At 58.2% G+C, this 24,548-nt stretch overlaps 1 protein-coding gene across 1 annotated transcript in view; it reads right to left on the bottom strand.

Moving 5' to 3' along the window:
- Positions 1 to 722: 722 nt before the first annotated feature.
- MEGF8 (multiple EGF like domains 8) overlaps positions 723 to 24,548 on the bottom strand; it is a 36,770-nt gene continuing 12,944 nt past the window's right edge. The window contains exons 10-41 of the mRNA XM_049787235.1: positions 24,281 to 24,400; positions 23,824 to 23,968; positions 23,498 to 23,661; positions 21,996 to 22,196; positions 21,442 to 21,642; positions 20,314 to 20,547; positions 19,378 to 19,496; positions 19,159 to 19,290; positions 18,952 to 19,065; positions 18,410 to 18,658; positions 17,879 to 18,078; positions 17,453 to 17,663; positions 17,122 to 17,371; positions 16,181 to 16,313; positions 13,999 to 14,246; positions 13,814 to 13,924; positions 13,611 to 13,729; positions 12,979 to 13,186; positions 12,439 to 12,619; positions 11,923 to 12,086; positions 11,151 to 11,295; positions 8,463 to 8,694; positions 7,896 to 8,019; positions 7,604 to 7,817; positions 7,307 to 7,521; positions 6,558 to 6,765; positions 6,281 to 6,440; positions 4,855 to 5,047; positions 4,338 to 4,508; positions 3,684 to 3,814; positions 3,344 to 3,476; positions 723 to 2,110 (exon numbers count right to left, since the gene is read on the bottom strand). Coding sequence (XP_049643192.1) covers positions 836 to 2,110; positions 3,344 to 3,476; positions 3,684 to 3,814; positions 4,338 to 4,508; positions 4,855 to 5,047; positions 6,281 to 6,440; positions 6,558 to 6,765; positions 7,307 to 7,521; positions 7,604 to 7,817; positions 7,896 to 8,019; positions 8,463 to 8,694; positions 11,151 to 11,295; positions 11,923 to 12,086; positions 12,439 to 12,619; positions 12,979 to 13,186; positions 13,611 to 13,729; positions 13,814 to 13,924; positions 13,999 to 14,246; positions 16,181 to 16,313; positions 17,122 to 17,371; positions 17,453 to 17,663; positions 17,879 to 18,078; positions 18,410 to 18,658; positions 18,952 to 19,065; positions 19,159 to 19,290; positions 19,378 to 19,496; positions 20,314 to 20,547; positions 21,442 to 21,642; positions 21,996 to 22,196; positions 23,498 to 23,661; positions 23,824 to 23,968; positions 24,281 to 24,400 — 6,705 coding nt within the window. The 3' untranslated portion in view covers positions 723 to 835. The remainder of the gene's footprint in view (positions 2,111 to 3,343; positions 3,477 to 3,683; positions 3,815 to 4,337; positions 4,509 to 4,854; positions 5,048 to 6,280; positions 6,441 to 6,557; positions 6,766 to 7,306; positions 7,522 to 7,603; positions 7,818 to 7,895; positions 8,020 to 8,462; positions 8,695 to 11,150; positions 11,296 to 11,922; positions 12,087 to 12,438; positions 12,620 to 12,978; positions 13,187 to 13,610; positions 13,730 to 13,813; positions 13,925 to 13,998; positions 14,247 to 16,180; positions 16,314 to 17,121; positions 17,372 to 17,452; positions 17,664 to 17,878; positions 18,079 to 18,409; positions 18,659 to 18,951; positions 19,066 to 19,158; positions 19,291 to 19,377; positions 19,497 to 20,313; positions 20,548 to 21,441; positions 21,643 to 21,995; positions 22,197 to 23,497; positions 23,662 to 23,823; positions 23,969 to 24,280; positions 24,401 to 24,548) is intronic.

Genomic DNA, 24,548 nt, shown 5'->3' with positions numbered 1-24,548 from the left:
CTCACAGCCTCAGTCTCCTTCTGAGCCCCTCAAGACCCTCCAGATCCAGGACACAGCTCAGGTATCAGTGATGCACCTCAGCTCCCCCTAGCCCTGGGTTTTGGGGGAGCAGCTTTGTACTCCTGCCCTGTCCCTGCTGGGGGGCAGCCCCCCAAAACACCCAATGCGACTCCTGCTGATCTTCCTCCTGGGGGCACCCAGGGCTGAGACTGGGCTCAGCTTCCTCGTACCCCGATCCATTTCAACCAACAACTTGCCACCAATACATAGTAGAGACTACAAAGTGGGGATGACCCTGTACTCCCTAGCCCTGGCGCCCCTCCACACGTCCTCCATCCATCTCTACCTGTTCTGCAGACAGCACCCCAATCAGGCACCGCCTCCTGTGAGTCCCCTGGGTGCCCCCAGTCCATCTCACCTATCTCTCCCATTGCCCTCTCCCCTGCCTCTCCCTCCCCAACCTGTCCCGTGGTTTTCCACTGCCCTGAGAATAAGTGGGGCACCTGGCCCCCAACTTCATCTGCTGTGCACCACCGTGGGGACCGAGGCCTGGCCAGCCCGCAGATGCTTCCCATGAAACCAGCTGGGGTTTGGCCTGAAGGCCACGGCCTTGACCTCAAACACTTCCTGCCAGGAAGCCCTTCCCTGACAGGTCTCGTCCCAGCCGGAGACCAGCGTCCATGTTATCTCGGTCACTAGAACAAAATCCCAGGACACCGGGAGTTGCCGTGTGGCCCGCAGGGCCCTCAGCAGTATCCGGCACACAGGAGGTTTCAATAAATAATGCTCGAAAGTGGGACAAAGACGGCCCTGGCCACCGGGTCCAGGTGGCAGGTCAGAGCGACATGCTGGTGAGGTTGTCCTGGCTCAGTAGCCCTTTGCGGCCCGCACCCGCCCCGTGCCCACTGCCCCCCGCGCCCCCGCCGCCCCCGCAGTATTCGTGCAGCCTGTGGCGCAGCGTGACCAGGGCCGAGCCCAGGCAGGCGCCGTTGGGCGCGTGGGGCCCGCCGGGCAGCCGCAGCAGCAGCGTGGCCACCCCGGCCATGCCATCCTCGGTGGGCTCAAGGGTGATGGGCCCCGCGCGCAGCCCGGCCGTGCTGGCGGGGAGGGCAGGCGAGCAGCAGCCGCCGCCGCCGCCGCCCCCAGGACCCCACGGCCCACCGGCTCCGGTCAGCAGCAGGGGCGCCAGGAAGGGCTCGGAGCGGCGGAAGGCAGGAGGCGGGAGGCCGGCGGGCTTCCAGGAGGAAGCGGGCGCCGGGGCGGCGGGGTCGGGCGGGAAGCACACGGTGACCTTGGCGAAGGGCCGGCTGGCCATCTTGGTCATCTCCTGCAGGTGCCGCCGCTGCTCCTGCCGCTGGTCCAGGGCCTGCTTGGCCTTCCAGAGCAGCACGCAGAGCGACAGGAAGAGAAAGAAGCAGGAGAAGAAGACGGAGAAGAAGACGAACAGGTCGATGTGGGCCTGGTCCTGCCGGAAGAAGAGGAGGCCCTGCGAGTCGGCCGAGCCGTTGGCCCCCGGCCCGCTGGGGTCCCCCACGCCCAGCAGGAGCAGGTAGACGCGGCTGGACTTGAGCGCGTGATGCTCGTGCGGGTAGGTGATGACCAGCCGGTCCCGCACGCCCCGCACCACCAGCACCGTGGACGGCTCCGTCACCGTCACGTAGGTGATCAGGCCCCGGGGCCACACCTCCCGCACCCGGGGCTCGGCCGGGGCTCCGCTGCCGGCCCCCAGGCCCGCGGGATCGGCTGAGCGGGGACCCCCGTCGGCCGGGGGAGGTGGCGGCGGGGGCGGCGGCGGGGGCTGGATGTGCACGGTGTGGACTCCCGTGTCGGGTGCCACGCGGACCACGAAGGTGTCGTAGGAGGTGGACACGTAGAGGTCCACGGCGCCGAAGGTCACGTCCAGGGTCAGGCGGATGTCCACGTTGGTGAACTTGGGCTGCACCCCGAAGAGGACGGTGCGGCCCGGGCCCAGTGCCCGGCGCTTGGGCTCGTGGAAGCAGTTGGTCTGCGACAGCGGGTCGAGGCAGCACTCCTGCTCCACCGAGATGAGCCGGTAGCACTGCTGGCCGCCCAGGGGGCTCCCGTGGAACGACTCCCGGCACTTGGCGCACTGTGGGAAGAGCCTTTGGGAGTCAAGGCTCGCGACACAGCGGGGCTCCCCCGTTACTCCCCCACACCTCGCTGACGGGGCAGGTGCCTCCCTGGGGCCCCCAGGCCCTCCCACACATGACCCTGGCACGGGGTGCCCAGGCTTGGAAGCACATCTGCCTCCCCTACTCATGAGGCTATGATGGGGACAGTGGGCCTGCAGGAGGCCCCCCTCTGCCTGTGAGGTGGTTCTCACTGGCTGAGGAAGGGGACTGGGGTTACACCCTCGCCTGCCTGAGGCATGAGCCCCCAAAAGCCCCACTCATCTCTTCCATTCCGTTTCCTTTCACCCCTAGGCCCCTGCATCCTTGTCCTTTCAGTCTGGCCCTAAGCATCATATTCAGACTCCTCCCTGGTCTCCTCCTTTGGACTCTTCCCTCAGACTTCCTCCCTCAGATTCTTTCTCCCTTGGACTCTGAGTCCAAGGTCAGGACTCAGACTGGACTTATGAGGGGTGTGATGAGAGCTGCTCTCTAAGTAGGGAGCATGAGGGGGCAAAACTGCCACAGGGCAACCAAACAGGTGCCAGAACAGGGGATCTGGGCAGAAGAAAAGGAAAGAGGCCTCAGGAAGAACAGGAATCTGGGGACTGCTAACGAGAGCCCTGTCGCCCAGTCATCAAAGGAGATTGCAGCCTTGGGATAAATGGCCTGAGAATGAAGCCTGCGTGGAAGAAGGCAGAGTGAAGGTGCAGTCAAAGTGACTCCTCACAGCACTGTCTGAGCTCCTGGGTCCAGCCACCCTGAAAGCCAACTCATGGCCTCGCCTTTGACAGTGCTGACTTTTTTTTTTCTGCTTAAGTTGCCATGAGAAATGGAAGGTAGTTAGCTCAGTGCACCACAGAACCCTTAAATGTACTACTATAGGTTGAAATTTCTGGTGTTTGTAAGCATTCATTTGCTTTGTTTTGTGACTTCTGTTTTGTTTGGGGGGGCACACCTTGGTGCTCGGGCCTGATTCTTGGCTAGAGCCTAATCCATGCACCATCTGGCCTGTCATTACTTCTGTCTCCTGCCAATCTGAGAGCCCTTGGTAGAGGAGGGTTTTCATTTCAGGATCCCCATCCCTTGAAGGCCTAAAACTGCCAGAGTCCAGGAATAGTCAAGGTAACCTGGGATACAAGACCCAAACATAGGAACCATGATGTGGAGCACCACCCGGTCCCCTTGCCCAGGACCCACATCTCCAGCCGCACCTGGTACTTGTAGCAGTCTCGGCGGTCACTAGGGGCACTGCCCTGGCATGTGCCCGTCTCTGTGTTGTTCTGACATGGGCATCCTGTGCCGTCCTGCTCGTTACAAGTGTCTGCGTGGCCGTTACACTGGCATCTGAGGTGGGAGGAAGACAGAGTCAGAGGTTCCCGATGACGGGACCTGGGTAGCCCAAAAAGGACACTGAGGCTCACGACTGTTTGTTGACAGAAGGGACCAGCAGGAGGGCAGGAGGGCAAGGCTGGTCCCCGTAGAGGGTCTCCCATGCACTTCCACCCCTTCCCTCTACTCCTACTTGGACTCTCCTCTTCCCCCAGTGCTCACTTGGTGCATTTGCCATCCAAGAGAAAGTAGCCATGCAGGCAGCTCTCACACTTGTCCCCGTAGCTGTTATTCTGGCAGTTCACGCATACAGCCTCATCTTCACTTGGCCCCTCGGCCACCCAGTTCTCAATCTAGTCAAGGTAGAAGGGGGGGAGAGGTCACGAAAAGAACCAGGCCTGCCCCACTCTCTCAGACCAAGAATCCGTCCCTCTTCCCTCAGACCTCTTCCCTCAGGTTCCAGGTCCCAGCCTCCTCTCTCAGCCCCAGGCTCCAAGCCTCAGCCTCTTCCCTTAGAACTGGCCTCCAGGACCCTAGTGTCCTCCCACCAGGGCTCCAGGGCCCAGCCTCTTCCCTTAGAACTGGGCTCCCCTTGGGGCCAAAGAGAAAGCACAGTGGTAGGGCATTTGCCTTGCATGCAGCCGACCTGGGAAGGATGTGATTCGATTCCCAGCACCCCATAGGGTCCCCCAGCCTGCCAAGGGCGATTTCTGAGTGCAGAGCCAGGAGTAACCCCTGAGCACCATCGGGTGTGGCCCAGAAATCAATCAATCGATCAATAAATAGTTTAAAAATAAAAGAATCTTTAAAAAAAGAACTGGGTTCCAGGTCCCAGCCTCCTCCAACAGCCCCGGGATCCAGGCTGTAGCCTCTCACCTCCTCTGGGTCCAGGGAGTACTTCTCCGGCTCCCTCCGGGCCATTTCGAGCTCCTTCCTGGAGACGCAGACATGGCTGTTGCCACGGCAGAAGGAATGGCAGGGCCGGCAGGTGCCGCCCCCCACGGCCGAGCCCACGAAGAGTGGGAGGCACTGCTCACAGTGGCTGCCCTGGGATGAGAAGAGTTGGAGTGATGGGGGCAGGGGCTGGTGCTGAGAGCACCCCAGGGTGCTTCAGGGGCTCAGGACCCATTGGGGATCATCTCCCACCTTATCTGCCCATAGCCCTCAGAGGGGTGGGCCTGGTGCCCTTCGGCCGCACAAGCCAATCTCCAAGGCCCCATGTCTGTCCCCCTACCCGCCCTCCTCCAGATCTAACCCAGGCAGGAAGTGCGGCCATTAGTGGGTACAAGTTGGACCATATCTCACGAGTCTGCTCACACTACTCTGAGTTCCTCAGGCACCCCCAACTGGGCTGACACAGATGCAAGCGAGGCCCAGGTCTGGGGCGACCCACCTTGGTGTGATTGCGGCAGAGCAGGCAGTGGTCCTGGGCCCCGACGCCCGCACACTCGCTGTGCCGGTTGCAGCGACATTCGGTGGAGCAGTTGCGGCCGACAAAGCCGAAGTGGCAGCGACAGTAGTCGGGCTCCACGCAGGAGCCATTGACGCAGCCCTGAGCACACACTGGGCGGCACAGCCCCGTCACACTGCAGGATGGGGCAGATCAGAGGGGGGCTGGGGGCTGTGGCCCACCACACAATGGCCCTGCCCTCCTCACCTCTCCAGCCCTCTCCCAGACCAGGGTACAGCCCCCTGTCTGCACCTCTACCAGCTACCCACAAACGTCTTCCCTGGGTTCCCTACCACAATTACCCACTAGGCTAGACGCACCCCTACACTTTCTGGAGGAAGACCACCTGTAGCCTTCAACTTCGACTAACAGCTCTCCTCCCTCTCCACCCAGTCCCATTGGTCCATGAGGAGCCCAAACCCCACCTGGCCACCAGGGGGCGAAGTCTCACTTGTTCCTGAGCTACCCCCAGTCCCCTCCTGACCACCAGGGGGCACAGTCTCGCATGTCCCTGAGCTACCCTCCCCACACCACTCCTGACCATCAAGGGGCACAATCTACCTGCAATCCCTTCCTGACCACCAGGGGACGCAATCTCACTTGTCCCTGAACTACCCCCACTTCCTTCCTGACCACCAGGGGGCGCAGTCACTCTTCCCCTGAGCTACTCCCCACTCCCCTCCTGACCACTAGGGGACACAGTCTATCTTGTCCCTGAGCTACTCCCGCTCCTCTCCTGACCACCAGGGGGCGCAGTCTCACTTGTCCCTGAGCTACCCATCCCACTCCCCTCCTGACCACCAGGTGGAGCTGTCTTGCTTGTCCCTAAGCTACTTACACTCCCCTCCTGACCCCCAGGGGGCGCAGTTTCACTTGTCCCTTGCTACCCTTCCCTTCCCACTCCCCTCCTGGCCACCAGGGGGCGCAGTTTCACTTGTCCCTTGCTACCCTTCCCTCTCCCCTCCTAACCACCAGTGAGCACAGTTTCATTTGTCCCTGAGCTACCCATCCCACTCCTTCCTGACCACCAGGGGGTGTAGTTTCACTTGTCCCTGGGCTACCCTTCTTATTCCCCTCTGACCACCAGGGGGAGCTGTCTCGCTTTTTCCTGAACTACCCCCCCAGTTCCCTTTTGACCACCAGGGGGCGCAGTCACTCTTCCCCTGAGTCCCATTCCACTCCTGACCATCAGGGGGCACAGTGTCTTGTCCCTGTGCTACCCACACTCCGCTCCTGACCACCAGCGGGGCATGGTCTCACTTGTCCCTGAGCTTCCCCCACTCTCCTTCTGACCACCAGCGGGGCATGGCCTCACTTGTCCCTGAGCTTCCCCCACTCTCCTTCTGACCACCAGGGGGCACGGCCTCACTTGTCCATGGTGTAGCCCGTTTTGCAGCTGCACTCGTAGCCATGGGGCCGATCATGGCAGTTCTGCGTCTCGTTGCAGTCATGGTGCCCATTGGCACACTCATCCTCAGGGGGGCAGGACAGGAAGGCCCAGGAAGCCCCAGACCGCCCACAAGTCAGCCCTGGAACAGAAGGAGGGTTTCCCTTGGGGGAGCAATGGGAATGGGGCAGCCTCTGCATCGCCCAGACCCCACCCTGAGGTCGCCCCTCTCTTCCCCTCACCCTCAAATCCACCTCACCTTCCCGGGGGCCGCTGAGGCCTCCCTCCAGGCAGCGGCCGCCACCGTCCTGGCCACCCCAAGCACACCAGCCACAATGGGGGCGCCGCAGGCACACGGCACACTGGGTTGCCTGGGCACAGCCCAAAGAGCAACTCTCAGGCCCCCGGAGCAGCCGGCCGCAGCCCCCTGCCATGCAGCGCAGAGGCAGGTAGGAGGGGCTCAGGCACTGTGGGCAAGAGAGGGGCACAGGTCAGATGTGGGGGTTCCCCCCACAAACACCCCTCTTCTGGGGGCAGAACAGACTCAGGAGGTGCCTTCCTACAACTTCCTCCCGCATTCAGAGCTTAGAAGAACACAAAGGAAAATGCAACAACACACAGGGACAGCTGGGGGAAGAAGCTAGTAACAGCAAGTGACACGAGAGACGGAAAGTGAGTATATGTATGGCTGCGTGCAAGAAGGCATGCATGTCTGTGTGTTCCTGCATGTGCATGCGTGTGCCTGCTAGTGACCAAGGCCCTCTAGAGTGATGATGATGGTGACACCATAGGGCAGGGTTAAGCAGGAAAGAGCAACCCTGACACCCCAGACCAGGGATCCTACACACTAGAGACCCAGCTCCTCCCTGAGGTCACAAGGCTTTGAGGTTTGCAGGAAAAGTGAAGCCCAGGTGGGGGGCTGAGCAAGTCCTGAGCAAGTCCCAGTGGGCCTAGGAAGGCGGTGAGATGGGATGGAGGGGCATGGGAGGGGAACGTGGGGCCTGGTACCTGCTGGAGGCTGCTGCTCCACACGCAGTGCTGCCAGCCACCATCTGCACCCTTGGAGTCCAGGCAGGCAGAGCAGTTGGGCAGCAGGTGGCAGGGGGTAGGGCAGGGCAGGGGGGGTGATGACTCCACGGGCATGGGGGACACGTTGAGCAGCGAGTGGCTGAAGCACGTCCAGTCGTAGGTGGGCTGCACGGAGAGGATGCGGCGGGTCTCCCCTGGGGAGGAGGTGCTGGGTGAGTGGGGCCGGGGGCAAGTCCCCGCTGACCCCCTGCACCACTTGCCCCTCCCCAGGCCCACCTGTTCGCTTAAACTGCCGCGTCCACATGCACTTGCCCTCCCGGGTGCAGTGGGCGCAGTCAGCCGCACCACACGCAGCCTCCGAGCAGTTTCCGGCCCAGAAGACCTCACGCTGGTTGATGCGACAGTCGTTCTCCGATGTGCAGGAGCCATCACGTCCGATGCAAGCGCCTTCAGGGCAGTTGGTGCACCACTTGCAGCGGGGAACAGAGGCCTGGGGGGTACCCCGTAAGGCTCAGTGGGGCCCTCCTTGTCACCCTGTCGCCATTACCACCGGGACACCCTCACTCACCTCTCCATCTCCAGGCTGCAGGCTCCGAGGGTGACGGGCCAGGCACTCGCTGCAGGTCCGCAGACGGCGGCATTCCTCTGGGGAGCGGGGCATCGGCGAGCAGGGGGCACCCCCACAGCCCAACCTGCGGACACAGGAGGCCTGGTTCACAAATATCTTGGCCCCTTCCACCTCAGGGGTGCTTTACCAAGTGACCCCCAACTGGACTACAACAAGCTTCCCCAGCCTACTTCTCCCATAACCCCTTGTCCCCTGGGCCTAAGATATCCTGCAACCTGCCCCACCCCAGGTCCCAAGGTTTCGTGGACTGTCCCAGCCACCAGCAGCCCTGGTCTGGCCTCCCTCTCCACAGCCCTGGGCACTTCCTGCGCAGTGGCCACTGTCCTTGCTGAGTTGTTCAAAACTTGTGAGGACATCCATCATCCACAACCCTGCACCCCAAATCCCTAGTGAGTACAGCCGTCACTATGTAACACTCCCAAGCAAGCTGAGACCATATTAGGCCCCTCATTTTGCACTGATCCCCCATATTCCCAGCACCCCTGCACAGAGTCATGTGTGGCCCACCTGTGGGCCTGGTCTCCGGTCAGACAGGACCCGTGGCACCAGGAGCAGGCCCCAGACTGGTTACAAGCCTCAGGAGTGGGCAGCAGGCGACAGGGATCAGGGGGCAGGGTGAGGGCCAACAGGCGGCCCAAGGCCACTCCCCCAAAGCCTCCAGAGATGTACAGGCGGCCCCCCACTGCTGCCACAGCATGGGCCACGGACTCTTCCATTGGGGATCCCACAGAGGCTGGGCCTGAGGAAAGATGAGTTTAGAGTTAAGAAAAGTCAGCGAAAGACCGACAGACAGGACTGAAGAGAAGACACAGCTGGGAGTGGATGTCAGGGCAAGAAGACCCACAAGACAGCATGAGGCAGTTCAGCTCATGGGGTAATGTCACACTCCATGAACCTCATGGCCTTTCTTTTGTCACTACTAAATCCCAGAAAGATTCTGGGTTTGGGGCTGGAGCGATTGCCTTGCACATGGTTGACCAGGGTTTGATCCCCAGCATCCCATACAGTTCCCAGAGCCCAAGAGTGATCCCTGAGCACAGAGCCAGGAGTAAAACCTGAGCACAGCCAGAGGTATCCTCCCAACACAAAGTAAAAAAGATGTCATTTAAAAATAAACAAAAAAAACAAACAAATAAATAAATGGACAAAATGATAGCACAGCAGGTAGGGCATTTGCCTTGCATACGACCAACCCGGGTTTGATCCTCAGCATCCCATATGGACCCCCAAGTCTGCCAGGAATGATTTCTGAGCACAGAGCCAGAACTATCCTCTGAGTACCGCAAAGTATGGTCCCCCAAAAAATAAAAAAACATTCCATATCTAAATTGTGTTTGGTTTGATTTTTGAGCCACATCTGGCAGTGCTCAGGGGTTACTCCTGGCTCTGCACTCAGAGCTCACTCCTAGTAGGGCTTGAGACAGTAGGAGATTCCACAGATCGATCCCACATCAGCCACATACAAATGGCCTTTCCTACTATGCTCTCTCCAGTCCTGATCATCCCTGCTAATCCCATCAACTGTGCCAGGAGACCCATGAGGTCCCCACCTTCTTCTGATCAATTGACCCAGCATGGTCCCTCCCAGGACAGGCTCCATTTATTTTATATTACTCACTCCCTTCTTATAATTGCCTCTGAACTCTTTATAAACTGGGATCCACTTCCTTTCCAGGATGGGCCCCACGTCTCCTACTCACCCACCTCCCAGAACCAACTAGTCTCTGAAAGCAGAAACTTCCCATTTAAGTAGCCCAAAGATGTGTATAATAAAAGACTCCCCAAGGGGTTGGAGAAATAACACACTAGGAGTAACCCGAGCATCACCAGGTGTGGTGCCCCTAAAAAACAAACAAAAAGACTCCCTAAGGCTGTGCTATGTGGGTCACTGGAGGCCTCTGGGTCAGTCTGACAAAAAAACGCTGCTTTAATAAAACCATTTTGCTCTGCCCAAACCTCTCACTCTCTGGGTAAATTCTTTGGTTTTGTTTTTGGGCCACATCAGTGATGTTCGGGGTTAGTCCTGGCTCTGAGCTCAGAAAAAGCTCCTGGCAGGCTCGGGGACCAGACGGGATGCCAGGAATCGAACCTGAGTCTGTCTTGGGTTTACCACCTACAAAGCAAATGCCCGATCACTGTACTATCTCAACGGCACCAAAATTCTTTTACCACCCCACAGCTTGGACCCAATGGACTCAGCTTCAAGCTCTTCCTATTCCTTCAGGATCTCATGGCCAAAAACTAAAAAGAAAAAAAAAAACAGACTGAAACAGACAGGGAGAGGCTGGAGCTGCGTGGCGAGTGCCTGCCTGGCATGTGTGAGGTCCTGGGTTCCAGTCCAGGCACCAATATGGCAGAGTAGGAGGATAAAGCAAAGGGAAAGAAGATGGCACAAATGCATTTGCCAGTTACATGGTCAGTAAGGCCAAAAGGCAGCTCCCAGGGCCCTTCTTACCCTTCTTTTTCTTACTCTTCTTCTCATGCAGAGGATTTAGGGGTTTCCCTCTCTTGCCATTACTGTAAATTTTTTGTTTGGGGGCCATACCTAGTGATGCTCAGGGATAACTTCTGGTTCTGTTACCAGTAATCACTCCTGACAATGCTCAGGGAATTGTATGGGGTACTGGGGATCAGAGGCAAGTGCCTTACCTGCTCTCCAGCCCTGCAACGGGTGATTTATTTTTTACCCATTGCTCCTGATTCTGTTCTCAAAGATGACTCTTGGTAGAACTTGGGGAGCCAGATGGGGTGTTGGGGAATGAACTTGGGTCAGCTGCGTGTGCAAGGCAGGTCTCCTACTTGCTGTGCTTTATATCCTTCCAGCCTACAATGAGTGTCTTTTTTTGTTTTTGTTTTGTTTTTGAGCCTCACCTGGTAGTGCTCAGGGGTTACTTCTGGTTCTGAGGTTAGAAATCATTTCTGGTAGGCTCAGGGGACCATATGGAATGCTAGGGATCGAACTCAGGCCAGCCACGTGCAAGACAAACACTTTACGTGTTGTGTTATAGCTCTGAGTAACATATCAGAGTGAAAAGGAACTTTTCTAAGAGGTCTTGGAGGTGGCTGAGACAACGGAGTGGGAACTTGAGTCTGGCACCTTCGACCACTCAGTCACTCTAAGAGACACAGAGTGGAGACAGCACTACTGGTGGGTGGGACGGGATCTAGGGACAGTGAGAGCCAAGGGGAACTCACGCGTGAGGTCAGGCAGGAGCCAGGCATTGCAGTTGACCTGATAAAGCAGCACGTCACTGCTGAATTCGTCTGGGTCTGAACGCCCTCCAAGGACCACCATGGTGTCCCCTAGCAGGGCTGCTGCATGGAAAAGCCGGGGTCGTGGCTGGGAGTGAAAGGGATGGCCAGTGAGAGTGGGAAACGCCTTACCTCAGGGCCTGTGTCCCCTCCTGCCTCCCACCTTCCTCAGAGCAGCCCCACAACTGTCTCCCCTTCCCGACTCCCAGACACCTGCCATGCCACTAACGCCCGAGACAGAACCCTGTTTCCCCATGATCTTGGCATGATCATGATCATGTTTCTCCATGATCATGGGCAGAGATCAGGCCTCAGGGAGGGCCTAGAAAGGGTGTGGAATCTAGAAGTCAACTGTCTCTAGGCCTGTGACTAGTTTAGGTGTCACATCCCCCAAATGCTGACTCTTGTGGCCTTGAGGCAGGAAGTATAATGCACCCCTGTTCCCATTTCATACTGGAGACCTAGAAGGGGGCTTTCAGGGCTGCACCCCGAGGGTCACAACCTGGAGCAGAACCAGCTTCTGACCTTTCATAACCTCTCAATCAAGGACCCTTTCCTTCAAATTAGGGGTGTAAGGGATATCCCAGGGAAGCCATGGGTCAAGGACTGGGAGGTAGGGAAAGCAGAAATCCAGAGGTGAGTTCACCCTGAACAAGGGTAAAGTGGAGAGCCCACAGCCCAGCCCCTCCAGAACCCTGTCTGGACTTTTTCTGACCTTTGCCCCCTGAGAAGGGGCCAGCAGGCTCCAGGTGCGGTCCGGGCAGTGCAGAGAGTAAAGTTCAGGTGATGGGGCTGCCAGCTCAACGTGGAAGCGGAAACCCCCAAACACATAGAGAGAGTCAGTGGCCTCATGGTAGACTGCAGAATGGCCATAGAGACCTGAGGAGTACAGGGAGAGAGCTATGGTCAGGAACATCTCCAACTCTACTGGGCTCCCCTTCTCAGGACATACACCCCACAACACTGCACCCCTGGTTGGCACTGAAGGACATGCAGAAAACTTGGTGAGCCAGAGGTGGCAGAAGAGCAGTAGTGTCAGTGGTGAGGGGTCTGAAATGGGGAGACAGGAGCCCCATTACTGGTGGGGGTGGACTGCTTATTCGGAAGACATGGCACCCTGAGAACTGGAAGGGCTGGAGGAAGACGGACACAATGACGCCTGAGGTAAGATCACCCCACCCCACCCCGGTGTGGCAGCAGCCCCGAGGTCCAGCTGTCAGCCCGGGCCCACCTGTGGGGGGCGTCCCACTCTGGGCTCCCGACACCCAGGTGCTGCTGGCCAGCTGGTATTCAAGCAGCTGCTGGTTGAAGCCATTTTCAGGGGAGTAGCCGCCCACCAGGATCAGGGACAGGCCACGGCGGGCAGTCAGGGTGTGGCCAGCCACTGCGGGTAGTTCCACATTCTGGGGGGCCTACAGGATGGTAATGGGGTCAGGATTGAGCAGCAGTTAGGAACAAAACTCAGCGTTCCTTTCTCTCCCGTTAAACCACAACAGTCAGCCCCAGGGCCTCCTGCCCTGCCAGGGTCCCCACAGAGCACGATCAGCCTTCTTGTATTAAGGGAGAGGTACTGGGGATCAAAGGAAAGCTTCCCAGGCCATAGCATCCCACCTTCGCAGTCATATAGGCAGCCAGGACTGGGGTAGCAAGGGGGCATGGCCCAGACTGACCAACCAGAGCAGGCCACCCCTGGACACGTGACCCTGCTGGCCAATGGGGTGCAAGTCTAGGAGCGGGGCGAGGCTGGCAGGTCCAGTTGGGAGATTCTCACCTTCTCCTGCCGCCACTGCAGGGTGGTGAGATTGAGGACCCAGAAGTCCCGGGCGACACCGGCCGCTGTGAGCCCCCCCAGCAGGTACATGGCACCGCGGCCAGCGGGCACATAGGCAGCAGCGTGGAAGGAGCGGGGCGAAGGGCCTGGGCTCCCGTCCTCGGCACCTGCCAGCATCTGTGTCCAGCGTCGCTCGCTCACCGAGTACCTGGGGCCCACACACACAGCCTTGCAGTAGCCCCGAGGGTTACCTCCCAGATCCTGAGCTAACCTCCTGTGACAAGTGTCCCCCATCCTTTGGGGAATCCTTCCCCTGTAAAGGTTTTGCTGCATAGACACCCCTACACCGAGAAAAGAGTTTCTTTCTTTCTTTGACTTTTGAGCGCAGTACATCCAATGGTGGTTAGGGCTTATCCCTGGCTCTGAGTTCCAGGGCTCGCTCTTGGAGGTGCTCGGGGGATCACATGAGATGTTGGAGACAGAACCCAGATCTGTCACTTGCAAAGCAAGTACCCACTGGACTACCTCTCTGGGCCAAGAAAATTCTTGTGTGACCAACACCTCAGCCCCATAGGACAGCTGAAGGGGACTCCCCCACTATCAGGAGCTCCACCTCTCAGGGCAATCCTCACCTGTACAGGTTTCCCAGAAGCCCCTGGGGCAGGCCCAGGCCCCCAAACATCCACAAAGTGCTCTCAGGTCCCTCCACCATGGTGTGCCCCAGGCGGTGCAGGAACCGGCTAGCTGTGTCCTAGGGATAAGAGGGGAAGCACATGAGCAGCTGGACTGCTGGTAGGTGAGGTGTGGAGGGGTCGGGAAGGCAGGCTCCACTCACAGCTGACAGACGACTGTCCATGAGGGTCTCCCATACCAGCTGCCCGCCGTCCAGCTTCGTGGCACAGTCAGGGCCCCCAAAGCCCTCAGCACAGATGCACACGCCAAGGCTCTGGGGGGACAGGAGGCAGCTCAAGGGGGATGTCCCCCACCAACCCCGTGCCCTGGCTGACCCTGCCTCCTTACCTGGTTACAAGTCCCTGCCCCACTCTGTGCGTGGCAGTTCTCTGGGCACAGAGCCATGCGGCAGTGTGGGCCAGCCCAGCCCTGGGGACAGCGGCACAGTCCTGCGCCCTCGGCGTCGTCCTGGGGCACACACTCCTGGGGGACAGGGCAGCTCCCGGGGCCCCCCAATCCGCAGCGAGCAGAGCCCACGGAGGCATTAAAGCCCCAGGACGATGAGCCATTGGCCTCCCAGTGCAACACAAGGAGCCCTGTAGGGAGAGACCAAGCCTTTAGTGATGCCATGTCCTGGGCAACCAGAGCATGGCTGCACCCCAGCTTTAACAAGGGCTCAGGGTTAGATGGGGAAGCACGGCCCCTTGAGCGTCCCTGCCAGTCATTGCTTCCTGCCACACACCCTCTTCCTCATCCACATGCCAAGTCCCACTGGTAAGAAGAACTAAGATTCTCCTGTGCCCTCTGCTGAGCTGGGAAGCTTCCACAATTGCTGGCCTGGACCCCAGAAATGCTCTCCCCACAGCCTTTCCTGGCAACCCAAGTGATCCTTAAAAATGCAACTCTTCAGAGATGGAGAGATAGGACAGCGGTTAAGTACCTTGTCTGGCACACAGCTAACCCAGGTTCAATCTCAGGAGATGCTCAGCGGGCTAAGGCATGTGCTTTGTATACAGAAACCTGAGTTCGGGGAGGCCCTACCATGTACCCTAAACTGCATGGTCTCCTGGGCACCACTGGGAGCCACCCCTGAACAACAAAAAAGTAAAAACCAAGGTGTGACTCCTGAGCCAGGGAGATAACTCAAGAGGATGGACCGCATGCTGGCATACACAGAGCTCCAAGTTCAATTATTGGCAATGCATGAGCCCCCGAGTATACCAGGGTGTCCTCAGCCCCACCAGGCCCAAGTAGCGCTGTATCACTGCACTTGAACACCTTTTGGTTTTCAACCATAGGCCTGCACGGGATCTTCTCGGCCTCTGAGCATTGCACAACCAACATCGATACGCTGCCCCCTTCAGGCCTTGAGTGGAATTTCACCTCTACAAAGAAATCTTCCCAGCCAGTCTCCATGGAAACCAGGATGCTGCTTGTAGTGAGACTGTTTTGTTTTGGGAAGTTGGGGAGCACATCTGGCGGAGTTCAGAGATGCTGCTTCTTTGCTCAGGAATCACTGCTGGTGGGACTCGGGGGTCAGATGGGGTGCTGGGGACAGAACCCAGAGTGGCCATGTACAAGGCAAACACCCTACCCACTGTACTATCACTCCAGCCCCTGTATTTGTTTTGTTTTATTTAGGGGCAACACCTGGCAGTGCTGGGTTTACTCTGCTGTGCTGGGGACTAGGGGTGTCCCTGGGGTGAAGAACTTTGAGGACCATATAGTTTCAGATGTCAAACCTGGGGCACCCTCAGGCAAAGCCTCATTTCTAGCTCTTTGGGCCACCTTGCTGGCCCCAAAGGCGACCCAGGTGTGAGACTTCTAGGTCTCTGACAAGGCTACTTTCCAGTACTTGTCTCAGGCTTCTCTCACCAGCACATGGTAGAGTCTCAGTGTGAGGGGCTCACTGAAGGGATAGAGGCAGGGGCAACTCTAGTTGGGGAAGCCAGACCCTAACTCTGATTCCTCCTTCAACTCACCCTCACTCTGACTTATAATGCAGAAGCAATACCGCTTGGGCCCATGAACTGCTATGGCTGACCCAGGATACCAGCCTGGCTGCATCAGACCAAACTGGTTTCTTCACCTCAGCACTAATGCCTATGTGACCCTGATCCTCTGCCTGAAGCATGAAGAACAGCAGGTGTGGCCTCCTCCGGGAGATGGCAACCCCCTCCTGAGCTCCCAAGTTCCTGTGTGCCTCAAAGACAAGTTCCTCCGGCCTTCTCCCCAGAAGGGCAGCCCATGGAGCAATTGCACAGGGTGGAGGCCACATGCCTAGCATGCAGCCAACCTGGTTCCATGCCCACATCCCCTAGGGTCCCTCTGCACTGCCAGGAGTAATTCCTGATTCGAGGTGTAACCCCTGGGCATTACTGGGTATGGCCCTAAAGCCAAATAAAGAAACAGAAAGGCGGTCAATTAGCAACTACATCTGCAGAGAAGACTAGACCCAGCTTTGGGCTGTGAACGGAGCCCAGCTCAGGCCAGAGCCCAGACCAGCACTCCCCTTCCCCAGCCCCCCTACCAGACAGGGCCTGCACAGTGAGTGGCCTGTCCCGTCGCTGGCCACAGAAGGCAGCAATGAGGCTCCGGTCCGACTGCACGACCCCTGTATCCAGGAAGCGAGGGAATCCATCAAAGGCCAGGACATAGCTCAGCTGCAGGGGAGCAAAGTAGAGGAGGAGAAAAGGGGAGAATGAGAAAGAGGTAGACTAGGGTTCTGGGGGGAAGAGGAGCTTAGGCCATCTAAGGCTGGGGATGAGCCACTAGAACATTCTGGCAGGCTGTAGCATATGAAAAAGTTTCCATAAGATGATTCTTGGAATTGTATATAAAAGTGTCTCCTTAGGATTGTTCTGTGACTTTTGCCCCACCTAACCCTTCCAGGTGGGGCGCTGTGGAGTTGGGAATAAATAGCTGGAGGGACAGGAGTTGAGGGTCCTTCTGTGAAAAGCTGCTGGCTGCAGGAGGATTCTTTGGCTCTCCTTGCCCGATCTTTTAAACCCTATCGTTCTGGTCTGTGTGGATTATTATTTGCTGCGGATAAATATTTCCAAGGTCTTCCCCCGAAAGGGGACAAGAGGATGGGAAGTAATTTCTCATTCTGGGGACTGTTCTTGGATTCACAAATACCCAGCCAAGATAACAGCGAAGATATCTTGCAGCAGGCCACTGGGCTAGGCCAAAGCACCGAGGCTGGCACTCACAGCCAACTTGGCTAATGGACCAAGAGCCCTTTTCTCAGAACTGGCACCAGGTCTAAATATTTCCCACTGGGGAAGGGGCATCTGAGAATCTGGGGATGAGTGGATCAGAGTCCAGGAAGCAGGAGGCAATCTCAGAAATTAAGGGGGAGTTCTCTGTCACATTAGAAATAAAGAGCTGGGGGATCTGCAGGACTGAGAATAAAACCTATAAAACCTCCAGGGTTCCAAGTTCAGACTGGGTGAGGGTCCCCAACCTCACCGTGCAGGGGGTGCTGCTGTCTGGTGAGAAGGTAAGGGTGAGAGGCGGGCAGAGGGTCCCAGGAACGCAGGGCTGCAGCGCTTCAGTGGCCGAGACCACCCACACACAGTAGGACAGGCCGGGCCCAGCCCTGGCCGCACTGCCCCCGGGGGGCAGCAGCCCCCCAACCCGGCGAGAGCCCAAAGCCACAGAGGACACGTTGGTGAGGAGGGCACGACCTCCACACTCCCGGAAACAGGAACCACCAGCCCTGGAGAAAGGGAGAGGCACATCAGAGCAGCCACCAGGGCCCTGCCACCCCCAAACCCAGCTGGCTGCTAGCTTAGCTTACCGGGGGTCCCCATAGTAGCCAGGGGAGCAGAGCTGGCAGTGGGCTCCCTCAGTATGGTCCTGGCAGAAGCAGAGGCCGCTGAGGCTGTCGCAGTGGCCACGCCGCGGGTCCCCATGCCCGTTGCACTGGCAGGGCCGGCAGCCGCTAGAGCTTGTGGCGTTGCCAAAGCTGCCAGGCCGGCATTGCTCGCAGTGTTCCCCCCATGTCCAGTCTGTGGAGCCCAGCAGGCAGGACATGGGATGAGGGGCAGCCCCAACCTGTGGGGCCCCCAGCCTTCACCCTCACATAAAGGTGGCAAGGCCCAAACTATATGGATAGGGGTTGTGGGGGAACCCTGACAGAACAGATTCCCACCACAGTGGGGGTCCCTAAAATCTGGGCTCGGAGCAGAGAGAGGAACATAGGAACGGTGAGGACAGTACTCACCCTGACACTCCTCACAGAAGCCAGGGCCCCGCCTGTGGCAGTGGCTATGAAAGTTGCAGCCGCAGTCCCGGGAACAGCGGGGTGGTGGAGGCCCTGGCGCCGGCGTGGGGGGCGGCAGGTCAGAAGTCCAGCCCAGGTCACACACACAGATGAAGTCAGGGGGTCCACTACACACCCCATGGCCACAGTCGTCTAAACACCTGGGGGAGGGTCCAGGTGGGAGCAGGGCCGGGACCCCCACTCCCCACCAATTCATTCACCATCCAAGACCTGTTCCTTAGGGGGCCTGGGCTTCTGTCTCCATGGTAACCCCCATGTTGACACCTTCTCTGTGGAAACTCCCTCTCAGCTGACCTCCATCTCCATGGCAACACTAGTGTCCAAGATTCAGTCCCGTCCAGAGTGATCCACAGTTCTGAGTGGGATCCCCATGACTCCTAGCCCACTGGGGACAATGGTTCCACAAAGGCCCTACAAGCCAGCGCCCCACCAGGGGTGCCCTCCAGGCACAGGGGGAGCCGGGTCACTCACGTGCGGTTGCAGTAGGTGACGCCGTCACCCTGGTAGCCCCGCTGGCAGTGGCACTCATAGCTGAGGGGCGTGTTGAGGCAGGTGGCCCGCGGGTGGCACCGTGCCAGCCCCAGGCGGCACTCATCCACGTCGGGACAGCGGGCATATGCCCAGCGGGCAGGAAGGGCCACCGACAGCCCCAGGCCCTCTCCTACCCACTGGGAACAGTTACCCCCACCTAGGGGCCCCGAAAAGTCCCCGGGGAGGCACCTGGGATGTGAATACCAGAGGCCAGAGAGAAGCAGGGACAAAAGGAAAGACATGAGGTGGGTGATGGGCAAGAAAGAGTGAAGAGAGAGGACACACGGGTACAGGGAGGGGACAGGGATAAGACCAGGTCAGAGGTGGGGAGTGGGGAGCATAGGCAGAGAAACAAAATACAAGGCTGTTAGTTTGGGTCTGTGAGAGGCGACAAGTCTGGGGGAGTCCCAGACCCTCACTGCACCCCCCCTGCCTCCTTGCCACCTCCCATCCCTCAGCCCCCTACCTTCCTCGCCCCTTACCGGCCCAGAGTGGGATTATCCTCATTGCCACACCAGCCGCACTCGTGGCTCTGCAGACACTCGTGGCAGGTGAGAAATCGCTCGCAACTCCTGCAGCGGGGCTCGGAATGCACGCTGAGAGAGTCCAAGGTGGGCAGGGTCAGCGCGAGGAGATTCAGCGGTCCCCTTCTCTACCCCCACTCCCCGCCGCCCCCAGCCCACACGCACCTGTCATCCCAGCCACGGCAGCCGCCATGGGGGTAGCGGGCCAGGTAAGCAGCGAACAGAAAGCATGTGTGAGTGGACTGGCACCAGGCGCACTGGCTGGAGTTGGCCAGGCAGTCGGCACAGGTCAGGCGCCTGGGGGGTCGGGGGGGATGTGCACAGGGTCACAGCACAGTCGACCCCAGCACCCCACTCTGGGCTCCCTGGCCCAGCCCTGCTTACTGGCTGCAAAGTGGGGGACACTCCTCTGGGCTCTTCAGGGCATCCCGGCCCCGGCCCCGCCGACTGCACGCGGCGTCCCCTTTGCGGCTGGTGCTCTGGTGCCATTCGCAGAAGGGGTCCTGGTGGGTTGGAGGAGGAAACGCCCCTCAGCTCAGCTTCTGCTGGGCAAGAGGTAAGCCCACGCCATCCCTCCAAGCCCACCCTTACACCCAGGTACATGCCCCAGATTGCCTGCTTAGGTTCATGTCATCCTTGGGCTCCACCTGCCTAGCATTCACCTGCTTCTCTGGATAGGAGACTCCCTTTTTCTGGGGGGCCTAGCTCTGCCTGATTCAATCCTTGCAACAGCAGTAGGAGGGGCCACACAAGGGTCACCCTCAGCCCTCATTGATTGGCCCAGGAGTGAGAATGGGCGGGCACAGGAAAGAAGATACCCAATGGCAGGAGATGGAGCTGGTCAAGGCATCTGAACACAGAGCTAAAGACCATCTCCTGGGGTTGACGTGATATAGCTCATAGGGGCAGTGTTTGCTTTGCATGCCTGAGGCCATATATCCCACCCCTGGCACCAGAGAGGCACCAACATGAGCGATATTCATGTTGCCTGAGACCACAAAAGTGCTGAGTTGGACTTTTCTGGCCCCAACAAGGGTACAGTTCTGACAGCCAGGGACACGCACCCCAATCCTATCCTCTGTGCCCCACAACTCTCTCAACAACTCTGGCTCTCTCCTACAACTCTAGCTCAAAGGGATGGTCTTGTGATGGTCCTGGTTCAATCGACCCTATTACTGGTCCCCCAAGTATTACCAGGAGCCAGCCATCCCAGAACCTCTGAGGGTGACCCCAAAACTACTCAAAAAAGGATAGCTCTCCGCCCATCACAAAGTTCCCACTGGTTTCCCATGGAAGAGCTGAGTGCCACCCGGTGGGTACCTGAGTGCAGGCATGGCAGTCACGGTGCTCTTCACAGAGGGGGCACAGGGCAGGCACCAGCACCAGCAGGGCCCCACCAGCTCCGGCCCCGCAGTGCACCCCACTCTGACGCAGGTGACAGGTGGCAGTGCTCAGGCACCAGCCGCAGCCCTGGTCGGCCAGGCAGCCGAGGCAGGAGGTATAGGAGGCACAGGCCAAGGAGCGGTAGGGCTCCAGGAAGAAGAAGGAGATCTCCTGGGAAGCCAAAGGCAAGGCAGAGTCTAGAGACAAAGGCTCAGGGCTCAGAGCCACCTCGGACAAGGCAGGCGCAGAGCACGCTGGGGTTCAGAACACAGCAACAAAACGGAACTGAAGAAGGATCTAGAAAGCAGAGATCAAAGGCCAGGGATGGTTTGGGGGGTGTGGGGGGGTGCTGGGGTCCAGAGACAATGGTGGAGGGTGCAGGGGGTTGGAGTACTATGTGCTTAAACCCCTAGCAGGAACAGCACTGTTAATCACATTGCCTCAAATAAAGTTTTTTTAAAAAGCAGGAAGTGCAGGGCTGGAAAGAGTGTGTGTTCCAGAACAAAATGAACAATTTAGATATAAGAAGCTGATGCTGGGGCCGGTGAGGTGGCGCTAGAGGTAAGGTGTCTGCCTTACAAGCACTAGCCAAGGAAGGACCTCAGTTCGATCCCCCGACATCCCTTATGGTCCCCCCAAGCCAGGGGCAATTTCTGAGTGCTTAGCCAGGAGTAACCCCTGAGCATCAAATGGGTGTGGCCCTAAAAACCAAAAAAAAAAAAAGAAGCTGATGCTGCAGTGGGGCAGGAGTGGGTAGGGGCTAGAATATGGGACCAGGAGCCTGGGAAATAATTCAAAAGGCTGGGACGAAGACCTAGCAGGTGCAAAGCCCAGAGTTCTATGCCATGAGCCAAGAGTTTAATCGCCTGACCCTAGGCCCACTGGGTCCAGTCCTGGGCCACTACCAGGCACAGAGCTGCCAGCAGCAGCCCCAGGCTCCATGACACTGAAGAGAGGATCAGGTCAGATGTTGGGTATAAAAGGTTCAAACAGAAGCTGTGTTCAGATCCTCAGAGGGGCATGCGGTTGGGACCAGGAAGCCAAAGTAGGGACCTGGGGACTCACACTGCCGCCTGGCACACCGGTCCGGTCCCAGAGCAGGGTGAGCTCGCTGTGCCCAGGGCCCGCTGAGCCATTGAGCTGCCCCCGGATCTCCACTGCATACTTGTGGCCACGGCCGGACAGTGGAAAGAGACGCGTGGAGCCGGGACGCTGCAGCCTCCTTGTCTCCTTCTCCTGCTGAGCCACCCAGCGCCCCACCTCTTCCTGGGGTGACACAAGGGACAGATGGGGCCTCCGGAATTTCCACCCAGCTCCCCCTGCAACCTCCAAAAAGCTACAAGGTGGATGTTCTTAGCATCCACCTTCTCCAGGGAAGAGGGTAAGCCACAGGGTTCCCTAGAGGCCAAATGCCCCTAAACCTCCCAGGGAAGCCCACCTCCTCAGAAGTTTCTCTTGAGAAATAGAAAGGGGCAGCTTTCTCAAAGTCCCCCAAAAACCTGTTCATACCAGAAAACTCAGGGGGAAAGGAAGTCTAATTTCTCCACTCAGGACTCATCCCTCCAGTGCTCCCCACAATGATGACAAACAGCACCCCCAAATGCGACAGGCCCCCTTACCATGCTTTCACTATCAGGGCCACGGGCCATGCGGGCCAGGACGTGCAGGCGCTGGGCCCGGGCCCACACGGCCACGTCCTCCGCCCCTGGCCCGCCGGGCCCTCCCGGCAGCAGCGGGTGGATGAAGCCACGATACACCAGCGACACGTCAGTCTCAGGGCTGGGGGTCAGCGTGATGGTTGTGCTGCGGACGATCAAGACCTGTGACAGCCAGGAAGGGGGGCATGTAGGAGGGTCCGGAAAAGATGAGGGGACTTCATAGGGCCTAGAGGCTGCTAAATGCTTGTCCAGGGTCACTGGGGGGAAGTCACGTCTCCCATTCAGACAACAAGGGGCCAGCCCAGGATCAGTTCCGTTTCTCAACACCATGGCTCAGACCCCTCTAGGACTCTGACCCTAGAACCCCATATCCCCAACCTAACCCTTAGAGTCTGGATACTACTTGAACTGTCAGGGACCACTGCTTTGCTAGCACAAGTTTTAACCACTGCAAAAGAATAAAGCCAGGTTGGGGGCAGAGAGATAGTACAGTGGGTTAGTAGTTTGCCTTGTACGCAGCCAAAGTGGGTTCAGTCCCTAGCATCCCCTATTGTCCCCTGAGCACCACCAGGAATAATTCCTAAATGCAGAGCCAGGAGGGACCTCTGAGCACTGCTGAGTGTAGAAAAAAAAATTTTTTTTTAAAGAACAGGGACATCCACATCTTCGTGAATGGCAAACAAAAGCATCCTCCCATGGAGTTTAAACTTAAAAGGAATATTACATAGCTGTAAAGTAGGGGTCTCAAACTTGTGGCCCGCGGGCCGTTTGCAGCCCTCCGTACAACATTTTGTGGCCCTGTCCTAGAGGAATCTTTTTTTGTTTTGTTTTGTTTTAGTTTGGGTCACATTCCCCAATGTTCAAGGCTTACTACTGACTTCGCACTCAAGGATCACCCCAACTTTGCCTCCTGCGGCCCCCAGGTAAATTGAGTTTGAGACCCCTGCTGTAAGGAGAGGGCCAGAGAGATGGTGCAGAGGGTAAGGTGCTCTCTTTATGACCTGATTTCCATACTCTGCACCCACATATAGTTCCTTAAGACACAACATAAGTTATCCTTGAGAACAGGGACAGGAGCCAGCCCTGGGTACCTGGGTACTACAGGGAGAGAGGCAATAGAAAGGGGAAGGGGGAAAATAAATTAGTCTATTGCCAGGATGCATTAAGAAACTAATAGCATGGGGCTGCAGTGACAGTACAGCAGGTGGGGTATTCCCCTTGGCATGTGGCCAGCCTGGGTTTCAACCCTGGCACCTCATATTATTCCCTGAGCCCCACCTTAGTGATCCCAGAGACAGGGCCAAAAGAAGTGCTGAGCACTGTCATGTAGGCCCCCCTCAAAAAAAAAAAAAGTAAGTTAAACTTGACCCTTGAACATGAAGACTCTCAAGGTCAACCCAGCTAGTGACCCATTTGGAGCGTGAAACCCCCCACCCCACAGGGGCCCTTCCCCAGCACTCCACCTTGTCAGGCTGGGAGGCGTTGGGCGGCTGCTGGAAGGTGAGCAAGTGCAGACCAGGCAAGAAGCTCTGGGTGACACAAGCCTCCAGGGATGTGACAAAGACGGGCATGGGCCCCCACCAGCCCACGGTGCCGGAGATCTGCTCCCCTCGGCAGCGAGCTTGCTCTGTGAGGCAAAGATGGGATCAAGGGTGGGTGATGTTGAAGGGATGGAATCACTGGGGGTGGGTAGGGTTGGGGCAGATCTGCGTGATCAGATGGGGGCGGGTCAGAGGGGCAGTCAGAGGGCACTACCACCAGCCTGCGCCCAGGCAGGGTACTCACTCACCAGGCCGTGGGAGGCAGCTCTCGTTGTGCACACACCAGCCCAGGGCACCAGGGCCCCTTGGTGGAGCAGTGGAGCTGCTGAAGGCCAGACAGGCCTGGCAGTCCCCCAGCAGGCGGCCCAGGCCCAGGCAGCTGGCAGCTGGACACTGCGGAGGCAGGAGGAGACCGGGTCATGGGAGGGGTTGTGGAAGGGTTAGGGGAGAGGAGGCTTGGGCAGGAGGAATCAGGACAGGGGAGAATCAAAAGCGGATCTGGGAAGAGGAAGAGGTAAAGGGTGAAAGATACTGAGGGATCTAGAATAGGGTGAGAAAGTCATAGGGATCCCAAGGGACAAGATGAGCATCATCTTGAACATTTTGACATCATAAGCAAGAGCTGCTACCCCCCACCCCCAGGGTGTTATCTGTGTTAAGGGAGACTGAGATGGATCTGAGGCCAGGGCCAGGCTCATCACTCACAGCACCCGAAGGGGTCCCAGGAGGGGGCGCAGCCTGACAGGCCCCCTCACACCAGCTGCACTCAGGGTCTCGAGAGCACACGCTGTGGTCCGTGTACATGGAGCAATAGTCCAGGTGATACTGAGGAGAGATGTGTGTGCAGATACCCCTCAAATCTGGTGCCCCCATGACAATCTCAAGAGGACCCCACTATTCTCCCTCTGCCCTGGGGACCTCCCTACTTTCTCTGGTACCTGCGGACCAAAGTGGTCTCAGAGCCGTGTGGCCC

The sequence above is a fragment of the Suncus etruscus genome, chromosome 14 (assembly GCF_024139225.1).
Source record: "Suncus etruscus isolate mSunEtr1 chromosome 14, mSunEtr1.pri.cur, whole genome shotgun sequence".
In the NCBI taxonomy this organism is placed as follows: Eukaryota; Metazoa; Chordata; class Mammalia; order Eulipotyphla; family Soricidae; genus Suncus; species Suncus etruscus.
This window is presented reverse-complemented; position numbering and strand designations above follow the sequence as displayed.